Source organism: Heliconius melpomene, chromosome 18, assembly GCF_056956725.1.
Source record: "Heliconius melpomene rosina isolate 202511_hmr_F chromosome 18, ASM5695672v1, whole genome shotgun sequence".
NCBI classification, from domain to species: Eukaryota; Metazoa; Arthropoda; class Insecta; order Lepidoptera; family Nymphalidae; genus Heliconius; species Heliconius melpomene.
Genome location: NC_140406.1, coordinates 11,595,717 through 11,616,214, shown reverse-complemented (window position 1 = coordinate 11,616,214; position 20,498 = coordinate 11,595,717). Strand labels below are relative to the sequence as shown.

General features: G+C 33.6%; 3 protein-coding genes and 1 long non-coding RNA gene across 5 annotated transcripts; 1 reads left to right on the top strand and 3 right to left on the bottom strand.

The window, feature by feature from the left end:
• Nucleotides 1-987: 987 nt before the first annotated feature.
• On the top strand, nt 988-5,290 carry LOC146529600 (uncharacterized). 2 transcript variants are annotated; one of them, XM_085201338.1, is made up of 8 exons: nt 988-1,093; nt 1,756-1,898; nt 1,993-2,100; nt 2,481-2,682; nt 3,076-3,222; nt 4,494-4,650; nt 4,770-5,087; nt 5,162-5,290. In XM_085201338.1, the coding sequence occupies exons 2-8, from the start codon at nt 1,782-1,784 to the stop codon at nt 5,256-5,258; spliced, it is 1,146 nt and encodes a 381-aa protein (XP_085057464.1). In that variant the 5' UTR covers nt 988-1,093; nt 1,756-1,781; the 3' UTR covers nt 5,259-5,290. The 2 variants fall into 2 exon arrangements, with proteins under 2 accessions (XP_085057464.1, XP_085057465.1); XM_085201339.1 differs by lacking the exon at nt 988-1,093 and having other exon boundaries at nt 1,760-1,898; nt 1,967-2,100.
• Nucleotides 3,524-10,464, bottom strand: LOC146529599 (zinc finger Y-chromosomal protein-like). Its single transcript, XM_085201337.1, has 8 exons — nt 10,197-10,464; nt 9,277-9,880; nt 8,583-8,731; nt 8,089-8,213; nt 7,636-7,753; nt 7,153-7,280; nt 6,261-6,395; nt 3,524-5,414 (listed from the first exon to the last, which is right to left on the bottom strand). The coding sequence occupies exons 1-8, from the start codon at nt 10,302-10,304 to the stop codon at nt 5,267-5,269; spliced, it is 1,515 nt and encodes a 504-aa protein (XP_085057463.1). The 5' UTR covers nt 10,305-10,464; the 3' UTR covers nt 3,524-5,266.
• A 3,335-nt stretch (nt 10,465-13,799) lies between these two features.
• On the bottom strand, nt 13,800-15,543 carry LOC146529598 (uncharacterized). The gene is made up of 3 exons (XR_014879025.1): nt 15,132-15,543; nt 14,841-14,895; nt 13,800-14,006 (listed from the first exon to the last, which is right to left on the bottom strand). It is a non-coding gene; the product is annotated as an uncharacterized LOC146529598 (long non-coding RNA).
• Nucleotides 15,544-19,401: 3,858 nt separating this feature from the next.
• On the bottom strand, nt 19,402-20,488 carry LOC146529597 (Na(+)/H(+) exchange regulatory cofactor NHE-RF1). The gene has a single exon (XM_085202444.1). The coding sequence runs from the start codon at nt 20,410-20,412 to the stop codon at nt 19,852-19,854; it is 561 nt and encodes a 186-aa protein (XP_085058570.1). The 5' UTR covers nt 20,413-20,488; the 3' UTR covers nt 19,402-19,851.
• Nucleotides 20,489-20,498: the final 10 nt, after the last annotated feature.

The window sequence follows — 20,498 nt, the reverse complement described above, 5'->3', positions numbered from 1 at the left end:
TTCACGTATACGCAATTACACTAGCTCTATCACGTACAAAGCAGAGTAGGCCGAGAGAACTAGGAAATTAATGTGTTTCACTACAAAATAGATTGGTAGACGCATATGGCATGCGTGGAGAAGACACACAGATAGCACAGTGGACGCCTGTGTACTCCGGCCGCGCAAGACTTTCTCGGGAAAACGTTGACCAGTGCCGAAATAAACTTGTATCTACAGTTGGGGCATGACTCGGGAATGGTTCCTCATAGAGTGAAAGGAACTTGGTTTAATTCAATCCCAAGAAGACACAACACCAAAAGACCGATTGGCCCTGTATAGACTGAAAGTTACTATAACATCGGTCAGGACTCAGGAGTCTAAAGATGGATGGAGACATAGTCAGAAGAATATAAAAGTGGAATAAATGACTATAGATCAATTATCTATTGGCATCCTAGGAACAGTAATAAAAACAAGGCCGACCGTCCAAGCGTTGAGCAAATGCTATAGATGCAAACGGTGCATGGACCAGAATAGCCATGTATAGATTTAAGTGGAGAGAGTTGAGGAAGGTCTTCGTCAAATGACAAACAAATATTGTAATGTAATGTCTAAAAAAAGATCAATTTAATATTAATTAAACATGTGCTTGAAAAACAATGAAATCTATGTGATAAATAATTATCATTTGAAAGAATAATAATACAGTTTAAAATTGCAAAATTATTGTATTTAAATCGATTATATTACAATCGATTAATCCCTCGAAGTAAAATTAAAACGATAATAACATCGACTACATCACTAAATAGTTTGACAAATATCATTTGATAATTCTAATAGCACTGATTTATTTATTGTTATTGTTTCTTATCTCTACTTCCTTCGTGTGTTCTTAATACTTAGCTTAATGGGACTTTAGCGTTTAGGTAATAGGTACGCATTACGTACGCCATAGAACTGTCATTTGTTCTTGTTCTTGTTGCTATTTCGATAAGTTTAATTACTAAAGTTTAAGAAGGTTAATTTAATAAGAACAAATGTTGTAAGAATTTTAGAAGCCATTTACTGCCTTAAATTTTGTTTAGATCTTGGCGCCAACTTCAAATCAGTAAGTATACTAATAGTAGTATGGTATTAATGCAAAAAAATTGCATAGGAAGTATTCTAAATTAAATTTTTATTACGCTTTCTAATTCTTTAAGCCAGTTTTTTAACTTAGTTTTTTTTTTATTTTTATTTTGGCTTATACTGATGTAGCTAAAGAAATGTTTTTTCACTCGAATTTTCTTAAAACTACAGGCTAAAGTCTATTTGCTCAACTATTAAATCTTATCATATATTATGTATTGTCCATGCTCTCTATCCCCAAGCAAAGGATTTATTAGACCAGCCCAATAAACCATTGTTGTCTTTCATAACATTCTTAATGTTTGTTGTTTCTTATTTTATAGTTTCTTCCTTCCTTTCTTTTTAAGCACTATGACAGATCAATGTTGCTCAAAATCTATTGTGAAAATCTCTAATATGCTTAAAATGCCCCTCATGTAAAAACATGAATTATTTTCTTCTAATTTGTTGTATAAACTTGTCAATATTGCCCTCTTGTAAACAAAATCAAAATGCTTAATAGAATACGAAATAAGAATATTTAATATTTCTTTCACTGAGCAGGAATCAAACCCTGCCCATGATGGCTTATCTAATGTGATGTAACTGTAAATTTTTAACTGTAACTGTATATATAACTATACATACATAATTATTTCTCAGATAACTACAAATTTAAACAAACCAAAATGGATGATAATAGGAATGAAGATATGCAATATTGCTTAGGCTGCCTAAATCACAGTAGTACAATGAGTTTGTATTGTTATAAACTACAAAATGAAAGTTTGAAAACTCTAATGCAGGTATTTTCTATTTTATAATTTCTTATTTATTAAAATTTAATTTAACATTGTTGTAGCTTAATAGTTAGTCAATTATATATGAATTTACTTTCAGGGTCATTGTCTTTACTTATGTTACATTTGTAACAGAATAATGCATAAAACTGAACAGTTCATAGAATGTGTCAACAATAATCAATTAGTTATGCAAAATTTTGAGAATGTAAGTTATTTTTATTTAAATTATTTATTTCTTAAAGTTTCACTAGAGTCTAGTGGCTAGACTTTTTTTGGTTGTTCATTAAATGTTCTAAGTCTTAAATTTTTCATTCACATTCACACATGCAACCTCTCATCCAGACATGATTTCACATCTATATGTGTAATCTCACATCCACACATATAATATCACATCCACTAAAGTGATTGTGACATCATAGAGATTGGATTCACATGGATTTGAATCCACATATATGATCTTATGATTTGGATTTAAATAAAGATATAATATTTTTTTTCGGCATTTTTGTTTTAGAGGAATATTTCCATCAAAAAACATTCATTTTATAATATTTATGACTTCAAACTTAACTTATATTACAGATTAAATTAAATTTATCTTCTAAAACACTAAAAACCCAATATCAATTTAGTGCAGTAGAAAAAGTTATATTAGAAAATACTGAACCAAAAAATGTAAATAATATTGATGATTCAATATACGAGGTATATGGCCGAAGTGTAGATCATAAAATAATAATGAAGTTAAAAGAAGAGAATATAGATGAAGTATTACATGACCTTGGTGAGAGTTAAATTTTTAAGTTACTACACAATTTTTGATATTCTTTTATTTCGTATTTTATAAAACAATTTCCTCGTTCTGGTACACCGAGGCAAAGCGCGGCATTGAGTCCCGCCATTCAACACAAAATGCCTCCATAATGGCGGAATGTGGGAAACGCTGTTTTTTAATACTGGATTCCTTATCCGCCTTTTTTACTTACACCTTGCTATCTGCAGAATACAGCGTGAAATGGAAAAAAAAATTATTACGACATCATGTTTACTTTAACGTTGAACCAAAAAAACGTCAAAAGTTTGTTTATTATTTTATTATAAATCACTATTTAATGTCAATTTTAATCGTTTTCTTTATTTTCACAGTATAATTTATTTTTATGACGCATATTTTCAGATATTCCAGAATCACTAAAAACTCACCAGAATTTTTTTGATAATTCTATCAAAGTAGAAAATATAAATATTGATGACAAATGCTTAGATGAAAGTGTAGAAATATTGGCAAAAAGTAGTTTCGAGAATGAAACAACAATAACTGAAAGTATGTAAAATGTTATATTACTATTTAACTGTCTGAATGTTTATACTATGTTTTTAAGACCGATTCACATTTGGCAGAATGATTATATAAAAAATATTTTTCTTATTTCAGCTTTACAAAAAAATGCCTTTTTGTTTTTTTTTACTGAAAACGAATTAAGATATACATAATTTTATGTCAATACAAAATTAATTGGCGTTATACTTTCGAATTTTTTAGATAATGAAAATGTAATAACAGGTGAAAACTTTTCAAATGCAGACATATTGGCAAAAAATAGTTTTGCGAATGAAACAACAACTGAAAGCAAGTAAAATTTTATAGTTTTACTATTTAAGTACCTGAATGTATATACTATGATTGTGCGTTAGATTCCCACTTGACAGAGTGGTTGAATAAAAAAAAATCCGTACTTCAATTTAGTAAAGTAAAGGTGTCCCAAAATTAACGTAATAATTCAATTACACATATAAAAATCATTCCTAAACTATGAGTTGTCCAATTGTTTTTAGGGGAAAAAAGGAACTTTATCTATCAAGAGCCTTCATCTACAAAATTTAGTATTCAAGTCGCTAGTTCAAGTGAGGTTTCAGATGAAAGGGCTAAAGCACTAAGTTTGAATTTCACAAAAAGTTCGATACCTCTAATTTTTGTACGGGAACCCTTGGTGGGCTGATCATGCGATTCGCACTCAGAGGACCAATTAAAAATAAGTAATGTGATTAATTGTGAAAATATTTTTATTTCCTCCACGCTCCATTTATCTGAAAATGGAGATTCCTGAAAGAAATCTTGCTATAAATTTAAAGCAATATCTTTGTAATATGTAGTTTTCTTCAGCTTCACGCTGTATCTCGCACATAGCAGGATAGGGAGAGGGAACCTCGTGTTAAGATACTCTGTATATTCGGCTAGGCGAATGAAAGTTAAGAGTTATATATAAATAAATTATTAATATAAATTGGTAGAGATATTAAGAAAGAGAGGAAGTTACGTTTCATATATTACTATAGGGGCAAGAGACAGAAACGTGCGCGCGCACATTTTCTTACTCTCTTCCTCTAATAGCCAGTATCCTCTATATCCTTGAAATATATGTATATATCTCAAGTTAGTAGTTTATTTACGAATTTACTAGCGTTACCCAAACGGTGACTTCTTGGGTATTTAGTAATTTCATTTCGTTTTTGAACTATTTTATAATATAATATTTTGGTTTTGAATACGTTAAAACCAAAATATTACGGGTGAATAATAACAAATGATGGCAGGAAGTGACACAGACTCCGAATATGGTAGCATTGCTCCAGGCCCATCAACTATAATTGTACATAAAAAGTGTAATGTACATAAAATGTGTGTGACAATGTATTCAAAGGAAGATTTTAAACCTAGTGAGATCCAATCAACTGATAATGGATCACGAAGGTGAGTGCGTATCACAAAAATTATTGGAAGAAGCTAAATAATTTGAATTTTATTTTTACAATCATTCGTTATTCATAATAATTTACTAAATTTACAAAACTAAAATTATGAAATTATAGGTTGAAAAAAGCGCCAAAAACTTCTGCAGAACGTGCTCGAGAATTCAGAGCACGAAAAGCATTGCTTAAACAACAAAGTAAGCAGCAACAGGAATCAGACGCAATAAATGAAATTGCTAAAGAAGATATTCGAAGTACTGATCCATCAGAATGCGAAATACCTGGACCCTCTGAAAAACGAACAATAGAAGAAAGAGAAATGTCTGCAGAGGCAACACGGCGATGGAGAGAGAAAAAAAAAGACATTAGTGAGTCATCAAAAAAACAGGCGAAAACTGCAGCTCAACGCATGCGAGAATACCGGGAGAGAAAAAAATTGTAAATATTATTTTTTATTTATAAAACTTATAACATTGAAGTTTTGTAATTCTTATTTGCATTTTATTACTTAGAGCTAAGAAAATACTGTTGAAGGAGCAACGTGATCAAGATTTAGATGCTATAGTCAGAACATCATCACAAGTAAATCGAAAAAAAGAATTAAAATAATCCTATTTTTATTTATTAATAATATTATCTTGGGATTCATGTGTTTTATTTACATGTTTTGTCTCTAAGCAGCTCTTCTTATGACTTATAAATTTTTCTTTTGATAGGAATGTCTTTTGACATTTTATACATTTTTGTTTTAAGTCAATGTGAAACCTGAAAGCAAATATTTTTTTAATGAGTGTCACGTTGCATACAAAAGGATAGGCAAAAGACACCTAGTATTAACATAAGACATTCGGTTCCCCACGCACCGCCTTATTTTCGAGACATTGCGTGGTCCGATAAAAAAAATTGGATATATTTATTTTGGATCGAATTTAAATGTTCGGTTATGATTATTTGAATAATTGAGTGATTTTTTAATAACAGAGTGGCAACACTTATAAATAACCCTTCCTTAGCAGTCGGGAAAAAACCGTCATTACTATTTTTTTTCAAGAACAGCGTAAGGACTCGCCTCGAAATTTTATTTTTATGATTATATGATGTCATTTTTCACCTATTTTGTATAAAGTGTGAATAATAAAACAGTCTTTTTTGTTCTTAATAGACTCCGATGTTACATTTTGAAATTTAATGGTAATTTTGGCTTTGGGCAATCACTGCTATTTTTTATACCTTATAGAATAGAATAGAATAGAATATACTTTATTGCACACATAAAAGAAATATATAGAAAGAACAACACAAATAAAATTTAAAGAAAAATATGTATTTTTTGACTGAAAATTGTTGTCACTGTCCATATAATCTACCTCTAGGGTAAACCCGATCGTAAATGGAGAACGAAGTGACTCATCAGCCGACTCTGTCCCTACTTTACAAGCGACATGAAAAAAGTTCGCACTGGTACCAAAACAAAGCGTGGCTTACTTTTACATCTGCCCCTAACCCATGTCTTTTTCAAAAATTCGGAAGAATGTTTGGAACAGAGTGTATTAACACTCCTTTACCTACATTGCTATATGCTAGATACAACCGGAAGCTAAAAAGAATTACCTTAATATATGTCTCTGTAAAGTACTCTTTCTTGAAAACATCTTGTCACACGTGTTGCATAAATATTGTTTTCTCGTGTGTGTTTGTTCATGTACTTTAAGTGTAAATTTCTTAGGAAATGATTTATTGCAAATGCTAGAAAAAAAATATTCATTATTAGTATACATTAACTATTTCAAACAATGTAATACATTTACTACTTTTAAATTTATCCTGTATAAATGGAAATAATAAATGGAAGCGTGAGCGCTCCTTTTACGGGAACAGCGTTTTATTTTACAATGATTGTGTATGATAGTTGATACACTCTAAGTCTGGGAGTTAACTCAGACTGCAAGTACAGTACGACGGGTGCAGATACAGTATACAGGTGTAACCTACATCGACACAATTAAGGCAATTTAGCCTATAGCCTTCCTCGATTTTTTTTGTTTTTCGAACATGAGGTTAATGCTGTTAGCCCTATTGGATTTTACAGCGACGCCGGTTAGGTAGGGAAGAGGGTTCCCTGTCCCTGAAGAAATGCAAGCACTGAGTGGCTGCCTGTGAGGAAGTCGACAACTGTAACGGCGCCCCTCCTGCGGGATTTGAACCTCAGCTTGCGGCCGTCGAGTGAACTGGGAAGCCTTCCTCGATAAATACTACTTCTAAGACTGTAATAGTTCCTCAATTTCAAACCAGAACCTAGATAACTTATTAATACTAGATTACATCATCGCCAATAGGAAATGCTTGACTGTACACGAGATAGTTGTGGGTTCAATTTTCCCATTACATTTCCCAGTTCTCGTAAAACTTCACCACGACGGCCTTGCAAAATTAAACAAAAATAATAAAATTTTAGAAATGGCTAAAAGCCAGATAAAAAATTAAAAATAAACATAATACTCACCCACAGACATATGGTTTTATATTAGAATGTAGTGACCATTTATGTTCTTTCAACTGTTGGGCGTCTCGGACTACTACACCACAAATGTCACAGAGTATTAACTTTTTTATCACTATGTCATGTTTTTCCTGTAAAACAAAAAAAATGTTCATAAGAGTTAATTTTATTTTTTAGCTTCATAGTGTATTCCGCATTAAGGCCACCGTTTTCCACTTCCGCCAAACACGCGAGAAATTACCTGTTGAGTAGCAAAGCGAAGAAATTAAATTATTACATTTTCTAAAGTGGGAAACCTACAGCCTCCCTGAGTATTTTCTTGAATTATTCTCTTCACAAGAAAAGCCTTAATGAAGTGAATACAGTAGTTTTTTTCTTTCTTTTCTTTATCGCTTTTTAGTTGTATATTTTATTACTGTGGTCTATGGTGGAAATGAATTTCAAAATTGAATTTATTTTTTGATTCTAACAATATTCAATACTAACCTTCATATGTAAGTTTAATGTGTTTTTAGAATCACAAGGCAGTGAACAAAGTTTACAAATCCATGGCTTGCGGTCTGATGATTGAGGATGAACATTGCTTTGATGAGTTTTGAGATATCTAAAATTAAAGTTTTATTAATAATTCATTACAAAAGATACAAGTAAAACAATGCATTGAGTATGTCATTTAGCTGCATGCTGTATATACAGAAGGATTCATGCAGAGGGAACCTAGTGGTAATATACCACAATGTTGTGCTCTCCTCTGTGCTTATTGTTACCCGAAAGAAGAAATGAAAATAATTAATTCCTCCATGTGTGAATCGAACCCACTACACTCCCAATTACAGTCAGTGATGCTAGGCCATGATGGTCTCAAATATAATTAATTGTAAATATACAAATATACATGAAGTACCATTATTATTAATAATAAAGTGGTTATATATTTACTTCTGCAAATGAAACGTCTTCCCACATAAATCACAGGTGAATGGTTTCACACCATTATGTATATTATAATGTTGTTCATACCAAGTCTTCACTTGAAAACCTTTGCTGCAAATTTCACATTTGTACTGAAAGTAAAACATAAAAATAAAAAACATTGCATACAATTATTATAATAGAATTGTTTTTCTTTGTATATATATATATAACACAACATTTTTAAATATTGAACTTTTAGTATTTATATAAATTTAACAAGATAAAATATATTTTTTTAATAAATTATTAAAAAATGTGGTGATCTTCCTTATGATTCTATATTTATTAATTCCATGCATGGTATCCCGCCAAGCAAGGTAGGCACATTCTGTTCCCCACACAACCAATTATCAACATATTATGTGTTGAGTGCTGAAAGCTACATTTTTTGTGTTTCTTCTCTCTACATTCCAAAAAAATGTTTTTTTTGTAACTACAATCACTCAGCCTATTTTAACCTTAAATTCCTTAGCATGCCGTTTCTCATGATCCTTCACAACATGTTTATGTACAGATTTGTACCCACACTTGTATGAACATGTGTATATGAGACCAGTATGCATTTTTCCATGAGCTACTATTGTGGAGGCTGATTGGTAGGTTTTACCTGTAATTAAATAAATAAGGAAAAGTAAGATTATAAAGGTAGACTAGGTAGGTAAAAGGAAGATTATCGGGCTTCACACTGTTTCCCACACACAACAAGGAGGCGGAGGGAATGTTGTATTAAGACACTCAGTTCTACATTCTCAACCTGATTTCCAAGTATTCCCTCAAATGTGGATCAAACCTACAACCCTTGCTTTTTTAACTTATGATGTATTGGGATACTGCATAAACTAACTACATTGGCACAATGACCTTGATATGATTGATGTTATTTGTGATAAGTTATTTTTAATAAAATAATTATTACCATACAAAAACATTGTAGAACATATATAAAGATAAAATAATTTGGAAATGCTGCAGGACCTTAACCCTAACCTTGGGAAAAATTCTTAAATTCTTGTCTAAATTCAAGAGATGTTGGTTTGAGTCCAGCCACAATTACATTTTAATATAAATTTTTTGAAAGGTTTATCTTTTCTTCAGTGTAGATTATTACACACTAAAAAAATAAACTCTTTAAAGGTGTTAATAATATCTTACCGCATAATTTACACAAAAATGGCCTCCTCTCAATATGTGTCAATATATGCCTTTCTATGTAACTTTTCTGATTATATTTTTTAAAACATTTCTCGCATTTATATATTAAACTACCATTTTCTGAATTCTCTACTTTATACTTTACTAATTCATTGTTTTTTATTTTATTTTTCTCATTAAACTTTGTTAATTCTACAGCTTGATAATGTTTTAAAAGTTTTATTTGATTTGGGAATGTACTAAAGCAAGTTAAACATTTGTGTAGTTTTGTATTATCATTTGTTATTTCTTCTTTTGGTATATAATTTGATTCACTTAAAACAGATATTTTTGATTCTTTTCCAATATCAGTATTTTTTTTCAATATTTTCTGTTTAACTTCTATATTTCTGTCTTTATGTAAAAGTCTAGTAAATTCAGTCTCATTTTCATCATAGTATACATTTTCTATTTTTATATCAATATCTATTAAATTACAAGCATTAAATTTCTTTTGTAAAATAATTTCATTTTGATTGATAGTTTGATGAAATGTATAAATGTCTTCAATTTTTATTTTGCAGCTATGACATATTTTGTTTGGTAAATTTGATCTTAAAGGTATCTGCAATGAAAGTGAAAATATAAAGATTAATATTACTTAAAATAATAATGTGTCAACTTTATACATCAATTAAGAAATTTTTAATATTGTATTCAATAGTTATTATATTTCAATGTTGGTACTAGTCATTGCATAATCTAAAGTAAGATGAGATATCTATTATTACAGTTTCTCTGTTACATGTGAAAATTGTAGCTGAAAAGTAACCTTTATAGGATAATCTACTTTAAAACTTAGAATTAAAAAACATGTGATTTTCGATTAATAGTAGGTGTATCATAGTTAAATCAGTTAATTTAAACATTAATAAACATACGGTATAAGATAAGGACACGGATAACTTATCCAAAATGTCGCATCCTACGCATAATTCCTCAACAATTTCCTGTGATTCATTCAAACATAGTCTACATGTATTTTCCATTATATACACTTTCTTGTTGGTTGTATTTTACTTTAACATAGTCGATTGTAATAACATATTAAGTTTTCATTGATAACTTCTTAAAAACAAAACTCAGAAAGCTTGTTATTGTTATATTGTGTTTTCATTTGTGAGTTGTCACTTGTCAGTTTAGGCACAGGCTATATAGAGGCAAATATGTAATAGATAATTTATAAATACTTCATTTATGTTTTTTAAAAACATAATACTCTCTACAAGACATTTAGTTTTTTTTAATTTTAATTTAGTCATACTTAACGAAAGAAAAATCTACATGTATGTTTAAACTTTGAAACTTACTGACAAACTGACAGAAGTAACCTACTATCAAGATTCTCCGCGGAATTCAACGCCGGACATTTGCTATGGTGCCAGGGGCACAAGCATGTGGCTGTAAGCCCAACGGTTGTAATTTGGATACTCAGGGGCATGAAATATTTAATAAGTATTTTTATTTACTCGCTCTTGTAACGAGGCAAAGGTTGTCGAGTTCCACCCACTATACACGCAATACATCAACAATTTGGGGGAAAGTGCTAAGTCATAAGATTATGATATATATGTATATAGATATGCATTATTTATAAATAACTGCATGTTAAAAACAGTATTAAACTATGGATATTTAAAGATACAATAATATAGCTCGATGCTCGCTAGCGAACCTAATTGATAACTCGATAAACCGTATCATTACTCAACATCACGTCACACAATCTAAAGACGTGACAAAAATGAGTTAACATTTCTATCGATAATATTACTAAAATGTATATTTGTGTAGATTATAAGTGCATTTTACGCTGTCAAGTATCCACTCAATAGGTACATAAATATTATTAAAAGCCGCCCGCAATTTTTGTGTCAATTTTGAAACGTATAATCTTGTATTTTCCGTTTCTGTAGAAACTCTCTTCATGCACATTTCTAGATTCACTCTCCAAACTCTCCAAACTATACGTCAAGATTCAGTGTTCCGGCTGTTTGTTGGATATCAATTTGTGAGTCGAGAAAGAGCTTTATATAATACTAGCGACGGTAGCAAAACAATAGTAGAAACTGCATTTAAATCAGTTAAGACGTTTCCAAGATTAAGAGTGCACAAACGCACAGACTAACAGACATAAAAATTAACTACAATTTTATTATAAGTGTCTATAGATAGATGTAGATTTATCTAATATTTTGTAGAACACATATAACTCTTATATTACATTACATTATTTTACAATAATAACGATGATTTTAAAGAATTAACTATAATTTCAGTGATTGTATTGAGTGACAAATAAAGGGCTTATATTGTTTGTATAATGAGCGCACTCGAGTCGCGAGTCCCACCAAGGCCGCATCAGCCGCGATACTCTATGTGCAATGTGCTGATCGTGCAAGGAACTTGGCACATAGTAGGTACACACGTGCTCACAACTGACGGTAATTGGCGGCTACCTCTTAAATATGGTTTCATAGTACAAACATAAGTAATAAGATAAAAAATATACATATTCTCTTATACCGACCTGAATATATGAGACATAATAAGATGTTTTTCCTTTTATTTTTGCGTTAATACACTCCAATCCCATTTTCCGCCGAATTCTGGAGACAGCGTATTTTGTGGAAAAACTCAACGCCATGCTTTGCCGTTGAAGCTCGAGTGGAAATCGAACCCATAACCTGTCGTGGCCCACACTGTGCCCCTGCGCCACGAGTGGCTTTTGTCCTTTCTCGTTCCAATTAATTATATCGTCAAAATTCAGCCGCAAATTTTCGCAAACTGTCTGTATAAACTAAGATGACCTTATTACTTATATACAGAATAATATATAAGTAATTATACAAACATTAATTTGTTTGTTTTCTCACTACTCTATTAGTCCACATTGTTGCAGTGACTGGCCACGAATAATGCAAATATCATCGGCATCAAGGAGACATAAAAACTAATGAAAAATGTTAAATCGTTGCTGAATGTTGAGTAAGATGAAGTCTGAAGTCTTAGGGAAGGATTTAAAATATAAATATATATTTGATAAAATAAAAAAAATATATATCCTATCCTATCCTATATCTTATAAAACAAAGTCGCTTTTCGTGTCTGTCTGAACTTTCTAACTCTTCTTCTTCTAAACCACCCAACGGATTTTGATGCGGTTTTCACCATTAGGTCGAGTATTTCTCAGGGAAGGTTTATATATAGTTTATAATTTGTACATTCTTATGTAAATTAACATAAATACGATAAATGTGTATAAAGTCCTACCCGTTGAGACACTTTCGCGCATGCGCTGCTTTAATGGTAAGTACTACATGAAAATAATGTACTGGAGTATTGTTCCTCTTAATAAGACCTACAAAAAAGTCCGCGATGGCATATTCGTATCTTTTAAGAATAACGTGTAGTGATCATATTTCTGTCTAAAAATAGTAATTTCAATATATTTTTTATTGTGAGGGATATTTTTCCATAATGGTATTAATCCTTATCCTTTAAAATACTTTATTAATTTTCTACGTTAAACGAAGATAAAATTTGCTTTTTAAACAATTTGGAAATTGCGAATAGTTTTACAGAAAAACGCATTTAATTGTTGACACATCCCGCCGTTTACACATCAGCTGTATGTTACTCAAGTTTCACTTATCCCTTACTCTCAGCATATAAATAAGTATATTAGTTACGTTGGCCATTTAATGTAGATCAAAACTGTCTTTTCTGTTTTTCATTTTAATAAGTACTTTAGAAGTTGTTACAATATCAAAACATCCTTGCTGCGAAACGCGCCCCGCGACGTTTTGCTTATATAAGCGCGTCATGAGCAGTCATCGGTGGTTCAGTGGTAGAATGCTCGCCTGCCATGCGGGCAGCCCGGGTTCGATTCCCGGCCAATGCATTCTATTTAATTTTCCTCACAGGCAGCCACGTAGTGCTTGCTTTTCATCAGGGACAGAATACCCTCTTCAGCATTAACCACAAGTTCAAAAAAAAACCCGCTCGCTATAGAGGCATAGCAACGAAGATTTAGATGCGTTTTCATGTATTGGATAATTGGAGTTGTATGTATTATTTCAGCGCGATATATTTGGTTTCATATTTTTTGTAGTAGTTATTAGTAGGTAGGCTTTTGTTTTTAATTTCTTCCGTTTAAAAATAGTCATTTAACTATCTAAAAATAGTCATTTAAATATATTTTAATAAGTACTTGAAAAGATTAGTAGCAAAGATTTAAAATTACGGTACCTACTAAAAAATCCTTGCTGTGTAAAACAATTGGAAAATCCTTATTGAAACTACGAAAATGCGGATTGCATTAGAGTTTAATTAATTTTCACACTATCTTAAGTGCTTTGCAAACATACATTATATGAATAATCCAGTAGTAAAAGCGGGCGAAGCCGCAAGGGGGTCGCTAGTTTTTTTATAAAATAAAAAAATATATATATATATTTTATAATGAATACTAAGGTTGAGCCTTGTGTGTCAATTTTGTATTTGTATTTGTTAATTTAATTTTGTATTTGTGTATGAAAGGCAACGAGTAAGGAGGCTGTCGAAACATTAGATGAGTAAGTATCGTGACGACGAGCCACAAGTACCTACTAAGTACACGAACATTGAAGTGTACAAGGCTGCAAGGTTCCCACACCACGGCGCGCCGTCACCCACGCAACATCTTCATCCTATACATAAATAATGTCTACAATAATTATATTAGTTTCTATATATCGGAATTTATATTACATATTCAGCTTCACGCTTTATCCCGCATACAGCAGAATTGGCAGAGGGAACCTAGTGTTAAAACACTCCGTTTATCCCACGTCCTACTTTATAGGTAAATAACCAATGAGCTCCATCAATCAACACGTAATGCCTCTAGAACTCATCGGTAAGTAGGAAAAGGAAGTGTCCTAATAGGAACGAAGTGTTATAACACTAGGTTGCTGAATTGCGTGAAACTGTAATTGACTCAATAGAATGCCTGTAAATAACTGACGGCTAAAATCACTTCAATATACTAAAACCGTAACATTAAAACATGACGTAGACGACTAAGAGATTACTTTTATGACTAAATTAATAATTACAATGAGGTCACTACTCGGAAGCACACTAACTAAATAGCAGTGAATCAGTGCTCCACAGATCAGTTGCGAAAAGGACAATGGGTTCAAACCGGATATAACGTACTACTACCGATCGTCATACCTAAACGAAAACATGTATTGTTAAGTTGCGTACATCTAATACAATTATTAGACATACTGGTAGCTCACACACAATGTCTGTACATATATAAAATTACCCTTTATTACTGACTATTATTTCATCATTAAATTCCATGTAACGTAAAATTATTTATTTACCTACTTATAAGCTTCATGCTCTGTGCTTACTAGATGTGCTGGCTACACTGCTATCTGTGAGACATAGTAGGATATGCAGGGAAAACCTGGGGATTCTAGTGTTTTAGATATTCTGTTCCCATTAAGATATTTCCATTCCCTACTTACGTTGAATTCTGATGTGATGGAACCTAACGCCGCGCTTTGCCTCGTTACCCGCTACCTGTCGATTTACATTTACAGTTTTTACAGTTATACGCTTGTGCCTGCGACAGGCCTCGTAAAATTATTTTAATTTTAATAATAATTTTAATAGCTATTATGAACAATCCATTCAAATCAATTTCAGGGACAAACTACAGTTTTTTGTCTCTTAGATAAAGATGTGAGAGAGACAAATATTTGCACATACGTACCAGTATGATCTCATATAAAATAAATGTGCATTATAATTTTTACCTCAAAGTAGTATTTTCCTCTTAAATACGATCCGTTTTTTCGTTTTTCGATTGAGCAGTATGCTGTTGGCCATATCGGCCTCTACAGCGTCACCGGACTTGGGGAGGCCGAGCTAGACGAGCTCTGACCTTGGCATGGCTACCGTGGAAGGTACCAACAAAAGAGAACACAGTGGCGCAAGGGCGTCTCCTTTGAGACTCGGACCGCGACTTGCGAACACCGTTCGTAGTGGGGGGCTTTGCTTCGATCGGTTCGACCAAAGCCTACTGGGGAGGGCTCTTGATGCCCTATTGGATTAATGAGTGCGGGCTCCTCTCGCGCCGAGGCGCGATTGGGCCACAGTAAAGCTGGGACCTCGTCTCCACCGGCGGGGACGGTGTGCGTAGCGTGTATGTGTGCGATTGTGTGTGGCCCTACCTGCAAATTTGGGGTCGTTCGCTTTAGTGATGGGGTCAGCATCATCGGTTAAGATATCCCGGGGTCGACGGCGATCCCACGGGCGACGTTTGGCGTAATTACACGAGTTTACCACCAGCGGATTCGGATGCGAATTAAATACGATTTTCAACCGTTCGTTAAGTAGGTATAATGTGATGCGCAGTCAGAGCTGCGCGCGCGCAGGTAACACAGCTATGAGGTGTAATTGCTGCATAGATCCATCAGTTTTACTTAGTCGAGACTTGAGTACAACCTTCGCTCTGCTCCGTACAGTTTTGATTAACAATATACAGAATATGTACTCGTTTTATATTATAATTGCACTGAATCGTTTATTTATCTTTTATATCACAAGTAGGTACTGTTTGTTATAAGGATATAAAACATACCTTGGGTTATGAGAAACAAAAGGGAACGAAAATAGAGGAACGAAGTAGAGGGAACTTACTAGGACGTTTCTCTCGTAAAGCATAATAATAAAAAATATTAAATCGGATTGATTTCCTCGCTCGAGACAGAAACGAGAACGAAAGTGTAATAATGGGAACGGAATGTCTAATAGGTTCCCAGGGTTCCCATTGCCTACCTCGCTATGTGCGGAATACAGCCGGAAACTAAAAATAAACTAAGTGATGTTTTAATTAAAATAGACATGAGGTGTAGTACATGCTGAGGTAGAGTACAAGTAGGAGGGTTTGTGCCGTGATTACAAATAACTTAAGTAAGTTAGTTATTGAGACACAACGCGCCGAACAGTTTCACCGCGTCCGGGAACCTCACGAACCGCGATCCTTGAACGCGTGAAAACTTGGCAATTGCGACCAATGCTAGCGATTTCATGAATATTTCATAATATACACCAAAATATATTCATTGTACCTACTTTGAAATATAATAGGAAATCAGTTTTTCATTATGTGAAAATTCAATTCGCCGAAATGGTAACTTATATTTCTTATATTTTTAAACAGGTTGAAGAGCTGAATCATTAATAAGGATATCTAGAAAAGTAAATATAATTTGATTGATTAGTAATGAGAAAATTAATTAAGGTCAGTCGTGGCGCACATAGTGTGATTGTAAAAGCGACTGGTTGTGGGTTCGATCCCACTCGAGGAAATGAAATATTTATTTAAATTAATGTCTGCATTTCTTCGTTCTGGTGTTGAGGCAAAGTGGGGAACGGAGTGTTTTAACACACAAAAAAAGAGCATACATACGTATATTTTTAAATGTCACTATTACAAATTTATGTTTCTGTGTTCGAAATGTATGGCTGAGCTTATCTCACTCGTCCTACATTTTATTCATGGTTAAAACCACATGCTTTGGTTCGTAATTAGTACTAATTACAACCGATAAGGCTTACTTTGAATTGCTAAAGAGATATTATTAGATTAAGGACGTCAGCTCTAATGAATGGATTATATCTCTGATTAAATTTACAGAACAATTACTATTTAAATATACAGTCAATGTACCTACTATAAATTGAATATAATCGAAACCTCGGCTAAAGTAAAAATAAATTACAGTACTAAATCAATGAGTTAGATAGCAATATCACATGAGTGTACAAGTTGTAAAATATTACCAGCTAAAATGTCTCGATATGATCAACTGTGGTGTGCTGGCACTACCGGGAAAATTAACCCCGACGAGGTTCAAGTACCTACTTTCATTAAATTCCTCGTTGTCCGCACAGAACATTTATTTAAGATGCCTTATTTGCAACGATATGCTATCTTTGCATCCTCTTTAAGTTATAAATAACCTTAACCAACCAGTTAATCAAAAAAATACACATGTAAAAAAATTATAAAACAACTGAGGGTACAGTCAACACGACGACCACCCTGAAGTTAGCTGTAGTCGGCTGCGCAGATTTGATTTTAGGATGTTTTTTCTTCCCAAGTGAACAATGCGCAGTTCACAAAACCTAACTTCAAGGCGTCTACGACTTGTTGACCGTACTGTAAATTACATGTTTAAAATGTCTACTCAACAGATTTTCCTTATGGACATTTCGTACACCTGTCACGTAGCGTAAATTTCTAGTTGTAGTTGTTTACTGCTTTCCCCAACACAATAGTATTTTATAAATAGTTATATTCTCATTTTATGTATCATCTATTATAAAGTAATACATATATTTTTAACAACCACAAAAATATTATACAATATAAGTAGAACAGAATAAATGTAGATATAGATATATTTTGATTAAATATAACAAAATTAAAAGCACTTGTTTTAGTATCAATAGACTTTGTTTTAGGCTGATATGATAATTCCACACTATCATATCGGGCTTCACAGAGCTTGCTTCATCACTTAAATAGAGGATGTATTTTATCAGGAAATTTTAATCGTATTATATTCTTTGTTAATGTAAAAACTGTAATATAGTGGAAATAGCCGTAATGGGTGAGTCAGTCGTGCTATCTGCGACGGGCGACCTTGCCAGCGCTACTAGCTGTGGCCTGTGAGCTGCCACCACAACAATAGGCCCTGTATTTAGTTGCAATTAAATTTGTGTTTGATTGTCAATATTACTTTGTATGAAACCATATTTAGAAATTATTTTTTGCAAATTCATTGTTAGCGTTACTCTCAAAACAACACCTGGTATCGTTGTACCACATAAAGAAAATGTTGTACCACACCACGTTGTACCACATAAGAAGACGCAAAGGCCGTGGCGAGGCGTGAGATAACCTCTTTTAGCAAAAACTAATGATGCTAAATATACCTAATTAATTTCTCATTCAGGTAATGTAAGTAAACTATAGGTACCAATAAGTTATATTTATATAACTTTCTAAATTATATTCTAGTTCTTTTGTGTGGAATCAATAAGCGTATTATAAAGTATTTGTAATTAGGACGCTACAATTTAAGACATTATTATTAATTTTGAAGTGCGAATCGTTATTAAATATAGGAAAAAGTGATATTGTGGTACAGATATCCCACGAGTATTAAAAATCACGTTAGCCAATGAAACTTTTTGAAAATGGAACATTAATAAATCAATGTTAAAATAATACAAACAATCTCAGAGAAGGTGCAACCCCGTGTTTTACGAAGCAGCTTAAAACTGCGCTCGTCATTTTTTTTTAATTTGTTGTAATTATTTCAATAATTTTGTAAATATCAAATCATAGCTTAACTTTGTCGTTTTCAAGATAAATATGCATAATATTCAATGTTTTATATGCATTGAAGCTTGTTAAAAGATTTCATGATATTGATAATTTAATTAATGGTAATTATATAAATGAACATTAAAGAAATTTAATGATTTTTAGTGCTATGAAAAAAAAAGAAAGTACAATCGGATGCTCTACAAGTAGGTTTATATTATAATCCCCGTCTGTTCGTTCCATCTTAAAAATCTATAAACCGGTTGCTCACGAGTACGGAGGTTTTACAAGCGATGTTAACTGAGAGCTTAGCACTAGATATCTACAATCTTTGACGACCTTAATCATTAAAATTGTTTTCAAACATTAAAAAACAGGAAATCATGGCCACTGCATTTATTAATACTTTAACAACAAAATATGACGGCACTTAGAACATACCTACTTGGGATTAACGTTGCTCAACTATTATCTCTTAATTACTATAAATCCAGCTCATAGTGAGTAAGCACCTAGCTCATAGTAATTATTATCAGTTTTTTGGTAAAATGTGTCGTAATGGCAATGGCAGCTCGTTTTGTTAAAAACATATTAAAATTAGTATGTTTGTAGTTATTTATCATAAGAAAACTATAGAGACGCTAAAAGTAACATGGCTCAGGGACAATGATATAAAAGATGAGATATAAAATGTTTCAAAACAGTTTTATTGATCACTCAACAATAATTGCACTTAATTATGTAAATAAATCTAACTACACATTTAGGTAATCATTTGATAAAAATTGATTCTTCCTCTTAAATATAATTACAATATTTTAAAATAATTTTCAAATAAAATTCCTTAACAACGAGCAGTACATATGTACAACATTCAATGGCAATAAATGGAAGGCACGATATGTTACATTATGTCGGGAAGCAGCGGCGCATTAAAACTATACAAAAATAGTACGAGTGAATACGATCGCAAATCAAACATGACTTCGACGAGCACTGATGTCACTGTACGGCGATAAGCGCAGCGACGCGGGCGCGGGGGGCGGGCGCCCCGCGGCGCGCACCTGCGGCCGGCCCTGCGCGTGCGCACGACGTCACACGGCACACCGCGCACGCACACCGTCGCAACGTATACCTCAGAGTTTCTTCACGATGTCAAACTTGGATTTTAGGTCCATTGGCACCTTCTTGGGATCTACTTTTTTCTTGGCGGCGAGGTGCGCACGCATCTCTGCGGCTGTCATCTTGAGATTGAGACGTGGAGGCTCCGGTGTCGGGGAGTCGTTGCGATCGATGTTCGCCGCCGAGTCCGGGGAGCTGGCGGGTGATATAGAGTTCGCGGGCTGCGCGGTCGCAGAACCAGCGGAGGCGGGCCGCTCGGGCGCGTCCAGGTCAGGCATCGGGTCTCCGGGCGCCGGAGCCACGACCAACAGCTCGGCGTCATCAGGTCGCTGCTTGATACGTGCTACGACTTGTTTGTGAGTTTCACCCGCGATGCTCTGCCCGTTCACTTCAAGGATGCGGTCGCCGCGGCGCAGTCCAGCGGTTTCCGCCGGCGATCCGTCGTCGACTTTCCCGATGTACTGACCAGGTTTACCCTTCTCTGCGTGCAAATTGAACCCGTAGCCGTCGAAATCAGGCACCTTCCGCACGTGGCAGAGCCGCGGCTCGGTGGCCGCCGACCCGTTCGCGGACATGGCTGGGACTGTGTGTGCGCGCGTCGAGTCCCGCGCGCGGTGGGGCACTGGCGCCGCGCCCGCGCTCCGCGCTCGCCCTCCTCCGC